The 13104-nt window shown below is 34.2% G+C and overlaps 1 protein-coding gene across 1 annotated transcript in view; it reads right to left on the reverse strand.

Moving 5' to 3' along the window:
- sws (patatin like phospholipase domain containing sws) overlaps positions 1-13104 on the reverse strand; it is a 1321526-nt gene that overhangs the window by 202560 nt on the left and 1105862 nt on the right. The window contains exon 18 of the mRNA XM_072529876.1: positions 3073-3189. Coding sequence (XP_072385977.1) covers positions 3073-3189 — 117 coding nt within the window. The remainder of the gene's footprint in view (positions 1-3072; positions 3190-13104) is intronic.

The following is a 13104-nucleotide window of genomic DNA, read 5'->3' on the forward strand; positions in this document are numbered from 1 at the left end:
CATCGCTTGTTGATGACATTCTGTAGTATTGCTGGCTATTTCTGTTATTTATATTGCTGTTGTGTGGCGTGTTTTGTTGATTTATATATTGTTCTTGATTGGGCGGAAATATCATATTCGTCGAAGAATTGGTGGTTGGTTGATTTATTTGCATATTGTACATACCTGGTGTTTGTGATGGGATTTGTGGATAACCCTGTATATTGTTGATTTGTCATTGACCCTGTGTGTTGTTTGGAATCTGCATTTGTGGGTAACAATTCATTTGGTTTGATGGATACTGGATTGGTGGATGGCTGTTTACATTTTGCATTTGTTGGCTAACTATGTAGTTGTCGAATCCTGGTCCATTCCCCGTTGGAAACATTATAAATAAATTACTGAATTGTTTTTAAATTTAATTTGATGAGTTTGTTGTTTTCAAGTGTATTACTAATTGATTGCTTTTTAATCACTTAACATTTATCTGTTCAATTCGAGAAAACCGGTCGCATGTTGATAACGGAGAACCATTTAACGTCCGCTCGGTTTGAAGTATCGATGTTATGTACACATGAAAATGTTTTAGAATAATATTAATTTGTAACCAGAATATAATCAAATAAAAGTACTCGTCTTTATGTTTTCTATATTTTTTATCTTATACGATTTTCTAAATTGAATTGATGATTTAAACCAAATGCAAACAGTGGCCCAATAAATTATTAGTCCTTATGACCACGTTGTCAAGAAGAAGCAGAAAATTGTGGACACTTTATTTATTTGTATTTATTGTTACTAGCAATTTCAAATAAGGATTTACATAATCCTCATACTATTAGATAGACCGGAGTCTGTTCGAAGAGACTGGTTTTAAAACTAAAACTATACTATACTGTACTATAATCTATAAATAAAAGACGAAAATAAATTCAGTTTATCATAAGGCTATATCACCCTTTATTTCAGCAATATTTTATTTATGTTCCAATGTTTAGAGTTGATATAAATGAGAGAGTGGTAACCACTCTCTCATCTTACGAAATAAATAACACCTATTCTTCAGTTAAAATTTGGCCTATTTTCCATTCAAAATAATAACATAATCAGCCCCTATTTCCAAGTTTCATTAAAACATAAATTAAAAATAATATATCAAATATTTCCGCCATACAAATCCACCCGTCCAACTAATCATGCAATGACCTCTGTAGAAGTTCATAATTGTCTCAAACCTTGGAATTTGGTGACATATTATGGCTTTTTAAAAAGTTTTCGGTATCGCGTCACGTTGTTTCCATAGACTGCAATAAATCAGAGCTTTGTTTGCCTTCAGTGGAGAACCATCTAAATGAAGCTAAATGTTCGTCTAAAAAAATTTTTAAATCTTCGTATCTACGAATATAAACATTATTTTCTGCAGAGTTTGTGTGTTTTTGTATTGTTTTGTTTTTTTTTGTTAAGTTAGTTTTAAATAATGAGTAAAGTTTACAGTAGATATATAATAACATCGATAATATACTACATATTGAGTTGTTATGAGTAAGTTATGAACTATAAACATCTGTATTTCTTATAAACTCTATGTCATCTGTTATATTTTAGAGAACTGATAAAGCTTTAGAAATATAAAGCGAAACGTCTTCGATAAAATTATGAAGTAGTTGACTTCTTTTTTTATTTGCCAACCTGAATGACCGACTAAACCTCTGAATTCACTAGTTGAATACTTTAGAAATATATATAAATATATATATATATATATATATATATATATATATATATATATATATATATATATATATATATATATATATATATATATATATATATATATATATATATATATAAATTAAGGATCACTCAGAAGAGTGGTGGGTTTTTTAGGTCAAAAGGTGGAGAAAAAAGACAAAGTTGATGGCTACTTCATCTATTTATTGAAGACGTTTCGCTTTCTTAATCAGAAAGCATCATCAGTTCATCTAAAAAGAACAATATGAAAAAACCACACAAGCATGGAAAAGTTGTTACATGTGTTACCTTAAAAAGATATGTAGCAGTCAGTGATATTAAAGTTGTAAAGACACTTAAGTAAATGGACATTATACGATTACGATGTATAAACAATAAATTGAACTAAATAAGTTAACAACTTAGTTCAATTTTTTACGTTTTATGGAATTTTGAGGTTGTGTCAATATTGTGTGCTAAATTTGGTGAATCTTCATCTTTGGTCATGCAGAACAATACCCCAAAATGTGGGGTACAGTTTACGCTGGGGGAGCAATTTTGACATTCCGCAATATTACCTTTGTTTCAAATGCTTCACTTTTTGCTGATAGACGACAAAAGTGAAAATTTACCGTTTTTGACCTTAATTTGTTAATAAATAATTAAGTTCAAAAAATCGACTGCAGGAAACATAGATTTTTGTTACAGAGATCCATACTACTCAAAACAACTGTCGTTTACCTGGCCGGTTCAGTATCACAAACAAGGTACTTTTTTGCTTATTTCCCTGTCCTAATACGATATATTTACATTATGTATTAAACTAGACATATAGCATAACCTTAAATCAGATATCCGTATGAAATGGTATTAACAATTAATTAGTAGTTAATAAACAATAATTGTATATTAGTTAATAAAATTATTTTTAATGATACCATTTAATTATTAGTAAATAACATTTAAATTTAATGGAAACATACACAAATACACTGATATACAGACACATACAAAAAGACAAGCCGACAGACAGTCACACAGATAGATGGACAAACAGTCACACAGATGGGCAAACAATCAGACAGATCGGCAAAGTCAGAAAAAAAAACAGAGACAAATGGATAAATGGTGACCAGCCGGGCGGAGGGACTAATGGTCGCATAAACATAGAAGTATATTATAAATATTTAACGGTTGTGACGATTCTAAATATTTAAGTTAAAACATCAATCTGTTTAAGGTTATGTTATAGTTTACTTACCTTATGAATTTGTTTGGCATTAAGGAATAAAAGTAGCAAAATAATAGCCGTACTATTTGATCTGATATTATTTAAAACATAATAAGCATAGAAATTTTTACCTGGTAAATTATTGGTGTAACCTCCATCTAATAGTAGATGACCATCTATAGGATCGCACAGCGGTGGCATATAACCAGATAGGGACATCGATGAGCGTACGTACCGCCATAGCGAGCCTACGGAATAGCTTTTCTAAATCAAGAGTTGTAATATTTCCACAAGCTGATACCCCACGTTACAATTGGTTATTGTAATAAAAATAAAAGTAAATTTGACAAAATATGATAATTAACTGTTAGCTTAGTGAGTTTTTAGTGTTAAGTTATTCAACTTCGTTATTGTTATACTTTTTAAGAAATTTTAGTCTTTGCTGAATCTAGTTGCACAGTAATTTTGTAATAAAAAATAATTAATTAGTTCAGTCGTCAGAGATTTGACCTCTAAAAATCAAACGAAAAAGCTGAATTTTACTGAAAATGTCAATTTTGGGACCTCAAAAAATATGCAAAAAAGTTTACCACTCCTACTCCCGGCTTGCCTCTAAAACCTCTCCACTGGAGAGCTTTTTTGGCAAAAAATATGAGACATTTTAAAAATGTCCAAAAATCGCAGATTTTAAACTTTCACCTTACAAACTATCGCACGTCACGGGAAATACATCCACGAATACAGTATTGGGTGAAATTTGTAGCTAAAGTTGGGTAGTTTTAAACGTTTTAGATCGTTTGTAATATAAAAATTTTAATTTGGCGTTTTTTAGGCATATTTCAAATGCTTCGTCAAAGCTTTTCAACTCAAAAACGAAATTTCATGCTATAGGTTTTGAATACAAGGCTCTAGCAAGGCTTGGTAAATCGATTTTTTCCTTTATCTCTCCTTACAAGGGGAGTTTTAGGGGGAAGCCGGGGGTTAAGAATGGTAACTTTTTGAATATTTTTTGGGGTCCCAAAATTGACGAATTCTCAATTTCCCATTTACATGTACGAAATGTATGGTAATATGCCTTGAACATAAATATGTAGAAACACCAGTATTTTAAATTTTGTCTCAATGTTGGTATTTTATTACTTTCTTAATTTTTAAATAATATTGTTTTTACACAACAGGGAAAGAGGAAATAAGAGAAGAATAACATAAGCCAGACATTCTTAAATTATTCTATGGGCGGCCGGGAAATATAGTCTATTATTTTCTTCTTTGTGTGCCGTGTTTGTTTTTAAGTGTAGCCTATCGTCGTAAATATAAATATAAGCTGATAAAATATTTCTCGCTCAGTCAAGTATTGGACCTTTCTCATTTTGATGATATTGATCAATTCTCGCTCTTTGTGCATGGTCTCTAGTAAACGTTAGTTAGATATGTGTGCTGTCCAAGGGATTCTGAGTTTTGTTTAGATTTTTTATTTTTGTTGCCCAGGTTTAAACCACATCGGTGACATAACACATCCCTCTCTGACATCACGCTCAATAGAAATTTTAGCTGAATCCTATTGGTCCACCTTAATACAAGCGGTCTGATTGTAGTAAAGATTTTTGAGCAAATTTGATTTTTTTAAAATCTATAAAACATACTTTAATATTTTTCCCAAACTCAATTCTCTTCTTTAAGAGCATTTACATGCAAAAAAGAGCTTCTCGAGTAGCCATACCATTTCGGAAACCAAACTGTTCATCACCAGTTATCCCCTCACAAAATTTATATTGTAACTCATTAAAGGCGGGTTGACACGATCCAAGTGTACTTGGTTAAAGTTTGCTTGGAGGTTGCGCGCGCAACACTTGGAAGCTACTTTGATCGGGTCACCTGAAGTAGACTTTTATCAACAGGTTCTATCCAAGTTAGGTAGGATGCTGGCCAACTTCCTTGGATCCAAGTAGTGTGGTATTATAAAATTAAAATGTCGGTGTCGAAAAATCGAAAACGAGAAGTAAACACAAAAAGAAAATGGTCTGAAAGGGAGAGTGTTCGATTCATGGAGTTATACGAAGCTGAGGAAGCATTATGGAATGTACGAATAAAGGAATATAAAAATAAGGATGCTAGAAATTCGGCATTTTTTCTTTTTTATTCCTTTTTTTTTGAATTTCATGCTCATGTATCAACATATCAGCAACCACTAGAACACCTCACACAATCACTTCCGCTATCTTTACAATGGTTATTTGACATCCAAGTCATAAAAACGTCGCAACCAGCTTGGTATAAGTACACTTGTACAAGTCCACTTCATTCAAGTTGGAATCCAAGCATTCTTGGATCTTGTCAACCCGCCTTATACTGATAAGTCGATAGTCGCTATATTGTCTGGCACTCCTTTTCTTGGGAATAGTTAGAAATATTGATTCTAACCAGTTGTCGGGTAATTTGCCGCTGCTGCATATCTTGTTAAAGAAAAAGGTGATAATCGCAACCGCAACACTCCCATTATCTAATAGTTGTAATAGTTCTGCAGGTATTTCGTTAGGACCAGAAGCCTTTCTTCGTTTCGCTTGGCCGATGGCCTTCTGAACTTCTGACATTAGAATCAGTGGACCTGTATCTCAGTTAGATGTTATTTCTTACTAGATTATTTGGTTATCTTTAAATAACTCTATTATTTTCCCATTCGGTACAGCGTTCTTTAATATCACTTAAAATTCTACCGCCAGAGTCTTGTAATATATTTTGCCTGTAAATTCTTTTAGTTTTTTATGCAGATGGAAGCTGCCGTGTCGTTGCTTGAGTTTTCCAATTTATAAACAGAATTCTTGTAGGCATCGGTCTTTTGCTACCTAAATTATTTTTTGAATTTCTTTATGTATTTCGTTTACTTTTCTTTTTTTTTAGGATTTGTACTGTCTCCGAACATCCATTAGATCTAAGATGTCTTATGTCCTACAGTTATTTTTATCTGTTCATTGTCTTAGAAGATGTTCAGAGATGCAGTGATGTTATTGGTATCTTCTAGTCTAATTTCGTGGAACTTGTTAATTTCTTGAAAAACCTTATTTATAGTCTATGGATCTTGTAGTATATAAGATGTGGGTATACCGCCGCATGTTAAGAATATCCTGGATTGATCATCGCACTAACGTATCGATAATAGAACAACTTAAAGTAAAGGATAGATTGCTTAAACAAATGCAACAGAGATATTTGCAGTATTTTGGACACATTGCTAGAAGAACAGGTACGATGGAAAAACTGATAGTCGAGGGTAGAGTTGAAGAAAATAGAGCTAGGTGAAGATATCCAAGCCGTTGGGTAGATCAAACAAAAATATTGGGGTTACATGAAGCCGAACAACTAGCCCAGGACAGGGAAGGATGAGAAGGACTGAGAATATTATTGGTTGACAAAGCTATCAATAATCGTTGAGAAGAATTGGGAAAGAAAAATTAGTGAAAATGACGGTAAAAGAAATAAAATTACAATACATGGAGAATTCTATTGTAGAAATGCGTGGTGAAAGATACAGCATATTACGAGTTATCATGCAGGGTACAAAAGTATCGTAAGAAGACCTATATTCTGGCTTAGAAAGGACCCCGGCACTTTTCTTATGTAAAAATGGTTACAGTCAAATTAGCTGAAACTTCGCAAAGAGGTATCTTTGGTCATGCTGATCAAAAGTTCTCACTTCCCCAAGACTTAGAAAATCAATTGTTTCTAAGTTAGGGAGGTTCGAAGTGTCGGTTTTAAGTACATATTTGTATAATATACAAAGAGTGTTACTGTATAAATAAAAATAAGGACAGTTTGCTATATAAACGTATGTCCGCAAATGTTTCGTTTTCCAAAATACGGGGTGTTGAAATTTTTCTTACAACTGATGATTTATTTATGGCTCCGAAACTGGCTGGGATATGTAAATAAAATTTGGTGAGTTTTAAAATATAGCTTAACGCGAATTATGAATGTTCTTGGGAAAAACACTTTTTTAAAAACTGAACTTCACAATTAAAACTTTTATTTCGACTTACAAAGATTTTAGTAACAACAATAATAATTTAAATCAGACTTTTAATTAATCAGACTGAAAAATATTGATTTTAACGTGGTGTTTTTATAATTTATTAATTGCTGATCTTGCTGTTCAATACGTCGCAATTTAGTCCAGAATGTTCAAGCGGTAGCCCCGTGTTGGAATCCACGTAGTGGAACTTACTGGATGGTAGCGGTCATTGTACTGTAACTACTCCATCCCCTGAAGAAGTTTTGTGAGGGACGAACAGAACTGTCGAGTTGGCCTCTTCTGGAGTTTCGTCGCTAGAGTTGGGTTTTTTGTTGTTTGTTTTATACCTGTAACATATATAGAGGCAGATTATTGTAATAAATATATATAAAGGATTCATCCAAAAATGGTTATGGCTATGGTTCCATAATTTCGGGTTAATTGTCTCTAGATGTTCCTCTTCCTTAGAGAGTTCATGCAGTTTGTCTAAGGGGATGTGATCTATCCTTAATGGTTTGAATTTAATCGCTGGTTGAATATCTATGGTCCTTATTTTGGGAAGCATTAGCGGTTGCTCTGGGATGGTTGTCCTTGAATTTATGTAACTCTGGATTGGGGTTTTGAATTCGCATCTGGGCGGAAGATTGATGAGATAAGTTCCTTTTAGGCCCAAAATTTTTGTTGTAGAACATCGAGTTGTAATTTTGGTTGATTCGGGGAATATTCCTATATAGTGGGCGTCTGATCATCTTTGAATGATGACATCTCGAGTTTGGACGGGGGTGTATTGGCAAGAAGCTTCTTGGGTGCTCAACTGCAGGATTTGTTTGATACAGTCATCAGTTTTCGTTGCTTCTAGTATTGTTTCCTCTTGGCAAAGATATCTTGTGTCGATTCGGGCACATGGTTCTTCCAAATATTGAAAGGATTTTTCGTTTATGAGGAGATATGGTTCCGGAGGAATGATTGTAGTAGAATTTGCGGTAGGTATAGGAAATAAATGATAATAAGTAAAGGAATCAGGGTGTAGGACAGGAAAATGAAGGATAAATATAATAGTACGGTTTGAATAATAGGCATCTACTTTGATGATGTCGTAGTACTTTAGGATGTCCTCTTCTTCGATGTACACAAGTTGGTCTGCCTTGTGGTGTTCTAGCATTTTATTGATGATCCATTTTATTTCGTCTTTCTTGATCACACTGTTATGGAGAGTGTTTACACGAGAAAAGGTAATGGCTTCTTCTAAGTCATTAAGTAACTGAAGTATAATTTGAAGGGTCAAATTTAATTGGTCCAGAACATTCCTTGCTTGCAAATAATGATTGAAGTCAAAAATAAATGTATTGAGATTCGTGCTGATATTATTTACTTCTTCTGCTATTATTTCTTGGTTATGTGTTAGTAATGTGATAGTTTCGTTGAACTCTTTTATAATCTTCTTGTTCGAGCTAATGTGACGATTAAGATGATTTATAAGATTTTCCTGATTCGTCTGTAAGGTTTCTATAGCATTGTTGTATTTTTCTGCGTCATCTTGATCTAGATTTCCAGAAATTGCTTTGATAATGCTTCCTATTCCATTAATTAACCCTCTTTCTGTTCTGCTATAGGGGTAAATTGTTGAGAATTTTTCTTGAGCTGATTTTAATTGATATCTAAGAGCTTGGTCGAAATTTTGTAAACTGCTAAAATACGGATGGCTAAGTCCATTTTGAATTGCTGTGGTCACTGCAACGTACTGGGTTTCAATTCTGTCTAATTCTTCCTTTATTGGTAGTAGTTTGAAAAGGTGTATAAAATCGTGTGTACTAGTATGAATCTTTGCTTGTCCCAGGTTGAGGGGAATTATTCCTGGGTTGTCTTTCAGGTCCTTGATCTTCACTTCCTCTCCCGTCGTCAGGGTGATCCTGTGGGGAAGGTTCAGAATTAGTTTTTGATTTAGGTTGGTGTTTTATGTTTTTCTTGTGAACTGTAGTTTTTGATGTTTTTACAGTCACTTCGTTATTTCTTTTTATATGTTTTGCGGAATATCACGGAAGTAATTTATTTCTGGTAACTGTTTTCCGTGTGTAGATTTTTGTACTTGGTTTATACGTAATAGGGTCTTGTCTCGATTTATTTCTATTTTCAATGACTTTATTTTTATTCTCTTGTATTTGCTGGTTTACTTCCTTGTATAATTCCTTTGTTATCTCTCTATGATTTTGGATATAATTGTTCAGTATTACTTTCTGTATGTCAACGTCAAAGGGATCTTTTGCGTCGATATGTCCGTTTAATATGTCGATGGGTCTTAACTTCGTTGCTGAATGTATGGAATTATTGTACCCAATTATAGCGTATAGCATTTGTTCTTTAATCGAGAGCTTTGCTTTGGTGTTTCTTAGGATTCGAAGATGTTCGATTAACGTAGAATGAAATCTCTCAATCATCCCGTTGGATTGCGGATTCTCTGGTGTTGTATAGTGGATTGAGATTTTATGAGAGTCTACAAATTCTTGTATTACTCCATTTTTAAATTCCGTACCATTATCGGCTACTATCATTGTTGGGAGTCCATGATGTGTTATAAAAATCAATAGGGCGTTGAGTACATTGATTGCATTTCCTCCATTTATTGGGTAGGCTTGCCCATACTTCGAAAATGCGTCTATTATGGTTAGAAATTTCTGTCCATCAGCCTGGAATAAATCAATGTGAACTATTTCCAGTGGTTTAGTGGGAGTTGGTGTAACCATAAATTTTGGTTTGGGAGGAAGTCTGTCGTATTTATTTTCTTGACATATATCGCAAAAGTTTATGATATCTTCTATGTCCTTCTTCATATTAGGCCAGTAATATCGTTTCCTTATTTGACTTTCTGTTTCAGCTATTCCTCTATGGTTCGTTTTTCCTTCATGATAGTTTTTTATAATCTCTTTTTGTTGTTCTTCTAGGTTAACATCTTCTAATAAAAGATTGCACTTTACTAAGTCATATGCGTTGTTTTTAAAAGTTTTCCTGATAATTTCGCAAATTTCTGCAAAAATTTCTTCTTCTGCTTCAAATAAAATTGCATATTTCTTTTTCGGGTTGAGGTGTTCCTTAAAAATTTTTATGGTATCAGCTTTTAACTGATCTTTCGACAGCTGGATATGATAACGTCTTTTATTCGGAAAGGTTTGTATAATTGCTGGAGGTCGTGGATTGTAGTTGACGATTTTGACTATAATTTGGTTATTGTAGAAGTTAAGTGGTTTTTCCGAAATAGTTATACCAAGAATTGGGTTTTCTACTGCTGTATGTATTGTTTCATTTCCGTCTTCGTCCATGTTTTGATCTTCGTTTTCAACAGTATCTTCTGGGATGTTTTCTGGAATTAATTCTGTTGCTTTTTCTTCTACAATCTCGTCGATTATTCGATCTGCATCTGGATTATTAGTCGTTGACCATCCATCGTCTTCCATGTCTACTAAATCATCAAAGACTTCCTTAATTTGTGAATCGATGTCCTTAGTTTCCTTTGTGTGTATTTCGATTCGAGAAAGTGCGTCCGCATTTGTATTAGCTTTGCCTTTTTTGTAAATTACTTCGTAGTCAAATTCTTCTAATTTTAATCTCCAACGTACTAGTTTGGAGTTGGGTTCCTTTAGGGAGAATAGATATTGCAAAGGACGGTGGTCTGAAAGTATTTTAAATTTTCTTCCAAATAGGTAAGGTCGAAAATACTTAGTTGCCCACACCATTGCTAACATTTCCTTTTCTATTGTGGAGTACTTGGTTTCGGTTTCATTTAGTGTCCTGGAAGCAAAGGCAATTGGTTTATCACTGCCAACTGGTCCTTGAGAAAGTACTGCACCGATAGCGAAGTTACTGGCATCTGTTGTGAGGTTAAACGGTTTGGAAAAATCTGGATATTGCAATAACGGCTCATTCATTAATAATTTCCTGCATGTTTCAAAGCATTCTACGAATTCGGGTGTATGTTCGATTTTTGCATCTTTTTTCAGGCATCTTGTTAGAGGTTTCGTGATTTTTGCGAAGTCTCGAATAAACCTTCTGTAATATCCCAGTAGTCCAAGAAATCCTCTTATTTCTTTTGCTGTTTTCGGTATTGGGTATTTTTCTATTGCTTCAATTTTCGCTGGATTCGGTTTTATGCCTTCTTGTGTGACTATGTGTCCTAGAAAATTAACTTGTTTTTTTAAGAATTCGCATTTGTCGACTTGGATTTTTAGTCGGGCTTCTCTTAGTCGTTGAAATACTTTTGTGAGATTTACTATGTGTTCCTGTAGTGATGTTGAATATACTATTACGTCGTCCATATAGACGAGGCATATTTCTCCTTGAAGTCCCTTCAATACGTTGTCCATCATACGTTGGAACGTGGACGGAGCGTTCTTAAGTCCAAAAGGCATTCTTAAATATTCATAGTGTCCATTTTCCACATTAAATGCTGTTTTGGGAATGTCTTTTTCAGCCATCTCGATTTGGTGAAATCCGCTTGCTAAGTCGAGGGTCGTAAAATATTGACATCTTCCCAATTTGTCCAAAATATCGCTAATGTGAGCAATTCTGTATCGGTCGTCAATTGTCTTCTCGTTGACCTTTCTATAATCTACTACTATTCTCCACTTTATTTTACCGGATGAATCTGGTTTCTTTGCCACGACCCAAATAGGCGAGGACCATGTCATCTTGGCATCTTGTTAGAGGTTTCGTGATTTTTGCGAAGTCTCGAATAAACCTTCTGTAATATCCCAGTAGTCCAAGAAATCCTCTTATTTCTTTTGCTGTTTTCGGTATTGGGTATTTTTCTATTGCTTCAATTTTCGCTGGATTCGGTTTTATGCCTTCTTGTGTGACTATGTGTCCTAGAAAATTAACTTGTTTTTTTAAGAATTCGCATTTGTCGACTTGGATTTTTAGTCGGGCTTCTCTTAGTCGTTGAAATACTTTTGTGAGATTTACTATGTGTTCCTGTAGTGATGTTGAATATACTATTACGTCGTCCATATAGACGAGGCATATTTCTCCTTGAAGTCCCTTCAATACGTTGTCCATCATACGTTGGAACGTGGACGGAGCGTTCTTAAGTCCAAAAGGCATTCTTAAATATTCATAGTGTCCATTTTCCACATTAAATGCTGTTTTGGGAATGTCTTTTTCAGCCATCTCGATTTGGTGAAATCCGCTTGCTAAGTCGAGGGTCGTAAAATATTGACATCTTCCCAATTTGTCCAAAATATCGCTAATGTGAGGAATTCTGTATCGGTCGTCAATTGTCTTCTCGTTGACCTTTCTATAATCTACTACTATTCTCCACTTTATTTTACCGGATGAATCTGGTTTCTTTGCCACGACCCAAATAGGCGAGGACCATGGCGTTTGACTTGGTCGAATGATCCCTTGCTCTAACATTGAAGAGATTTGTTTCTTTACTTCTTCCTTGTGCACATACGGATACCGGTATGATTTCGTATATACAGGCTCCTCATCCTTGGTTCTGATGTGGTGTTTAACTTCGTTAGTAAAGCTGAGAGGAGTGTCTGGTTGGTGAAATATATCGGAGAATTTTCGGCATAGGTGGCGAACTTGTTCCTCTTCTTCTTCGTTAAGATGTTCGGTTTTAATTAAGTCGTCGATATCTTGTCTGTAGTCTGGTCCGGAGGTTGTTTCCATGGAATATATATGGAAATCTTGGATGTCTATTTTATTGCTTTCGAGTGGTTCCATAAGAGAAAGATGAATGGGGTCTGACGTGAAGTTGGCAATTTCGGTCCAGGCAAGGTGGTTCTCGGCGTTAGTAAGGGCTTCTCGTACTACAACGCCTTGTACTTTTTGGGTAGGAATAATGATGGTTCCTTTTTCTTCTTTGACAGGAATTTTCACTTGGCTAATAGAATTTGCTTCCAAATGAATGGAATAAAATTGTGTTTTATTTGTTTCGTAATATTTAATGGGGATTGTAGAATCTTTTGTAACTAGAAGCGATTTAGGGAAGTTTAATCGGGCTTCGAAGAGTTTTAGATTGTCGAGGCCAATAAGACCATCGAAAGTTTTGTGAAACTTAAAGAGGTAAAATTTCATTTTGCTGTCAGAATTAAATTCTGAAAATGATGGAATTTCGGCACAATATTTTTGGGAATAGTTTTGAAAAATTGATGTGACGACA

Source organism: Diabrotica undecimpunctata, chromosome 4 (assembly GCF_040954645.1).
Source record: "Diabrotica undecimpunctata isolate CICGRU chromosome 4, icDiaUnde3, whole genome shotgun sequence".
Taxonomy (NCBI): Eukaryota; Metazoa; Arthropoda; class Insecta; order Coleoptera; family Chrysomelidae; genus Diabrotica; species Diabrotica undecimpunctata.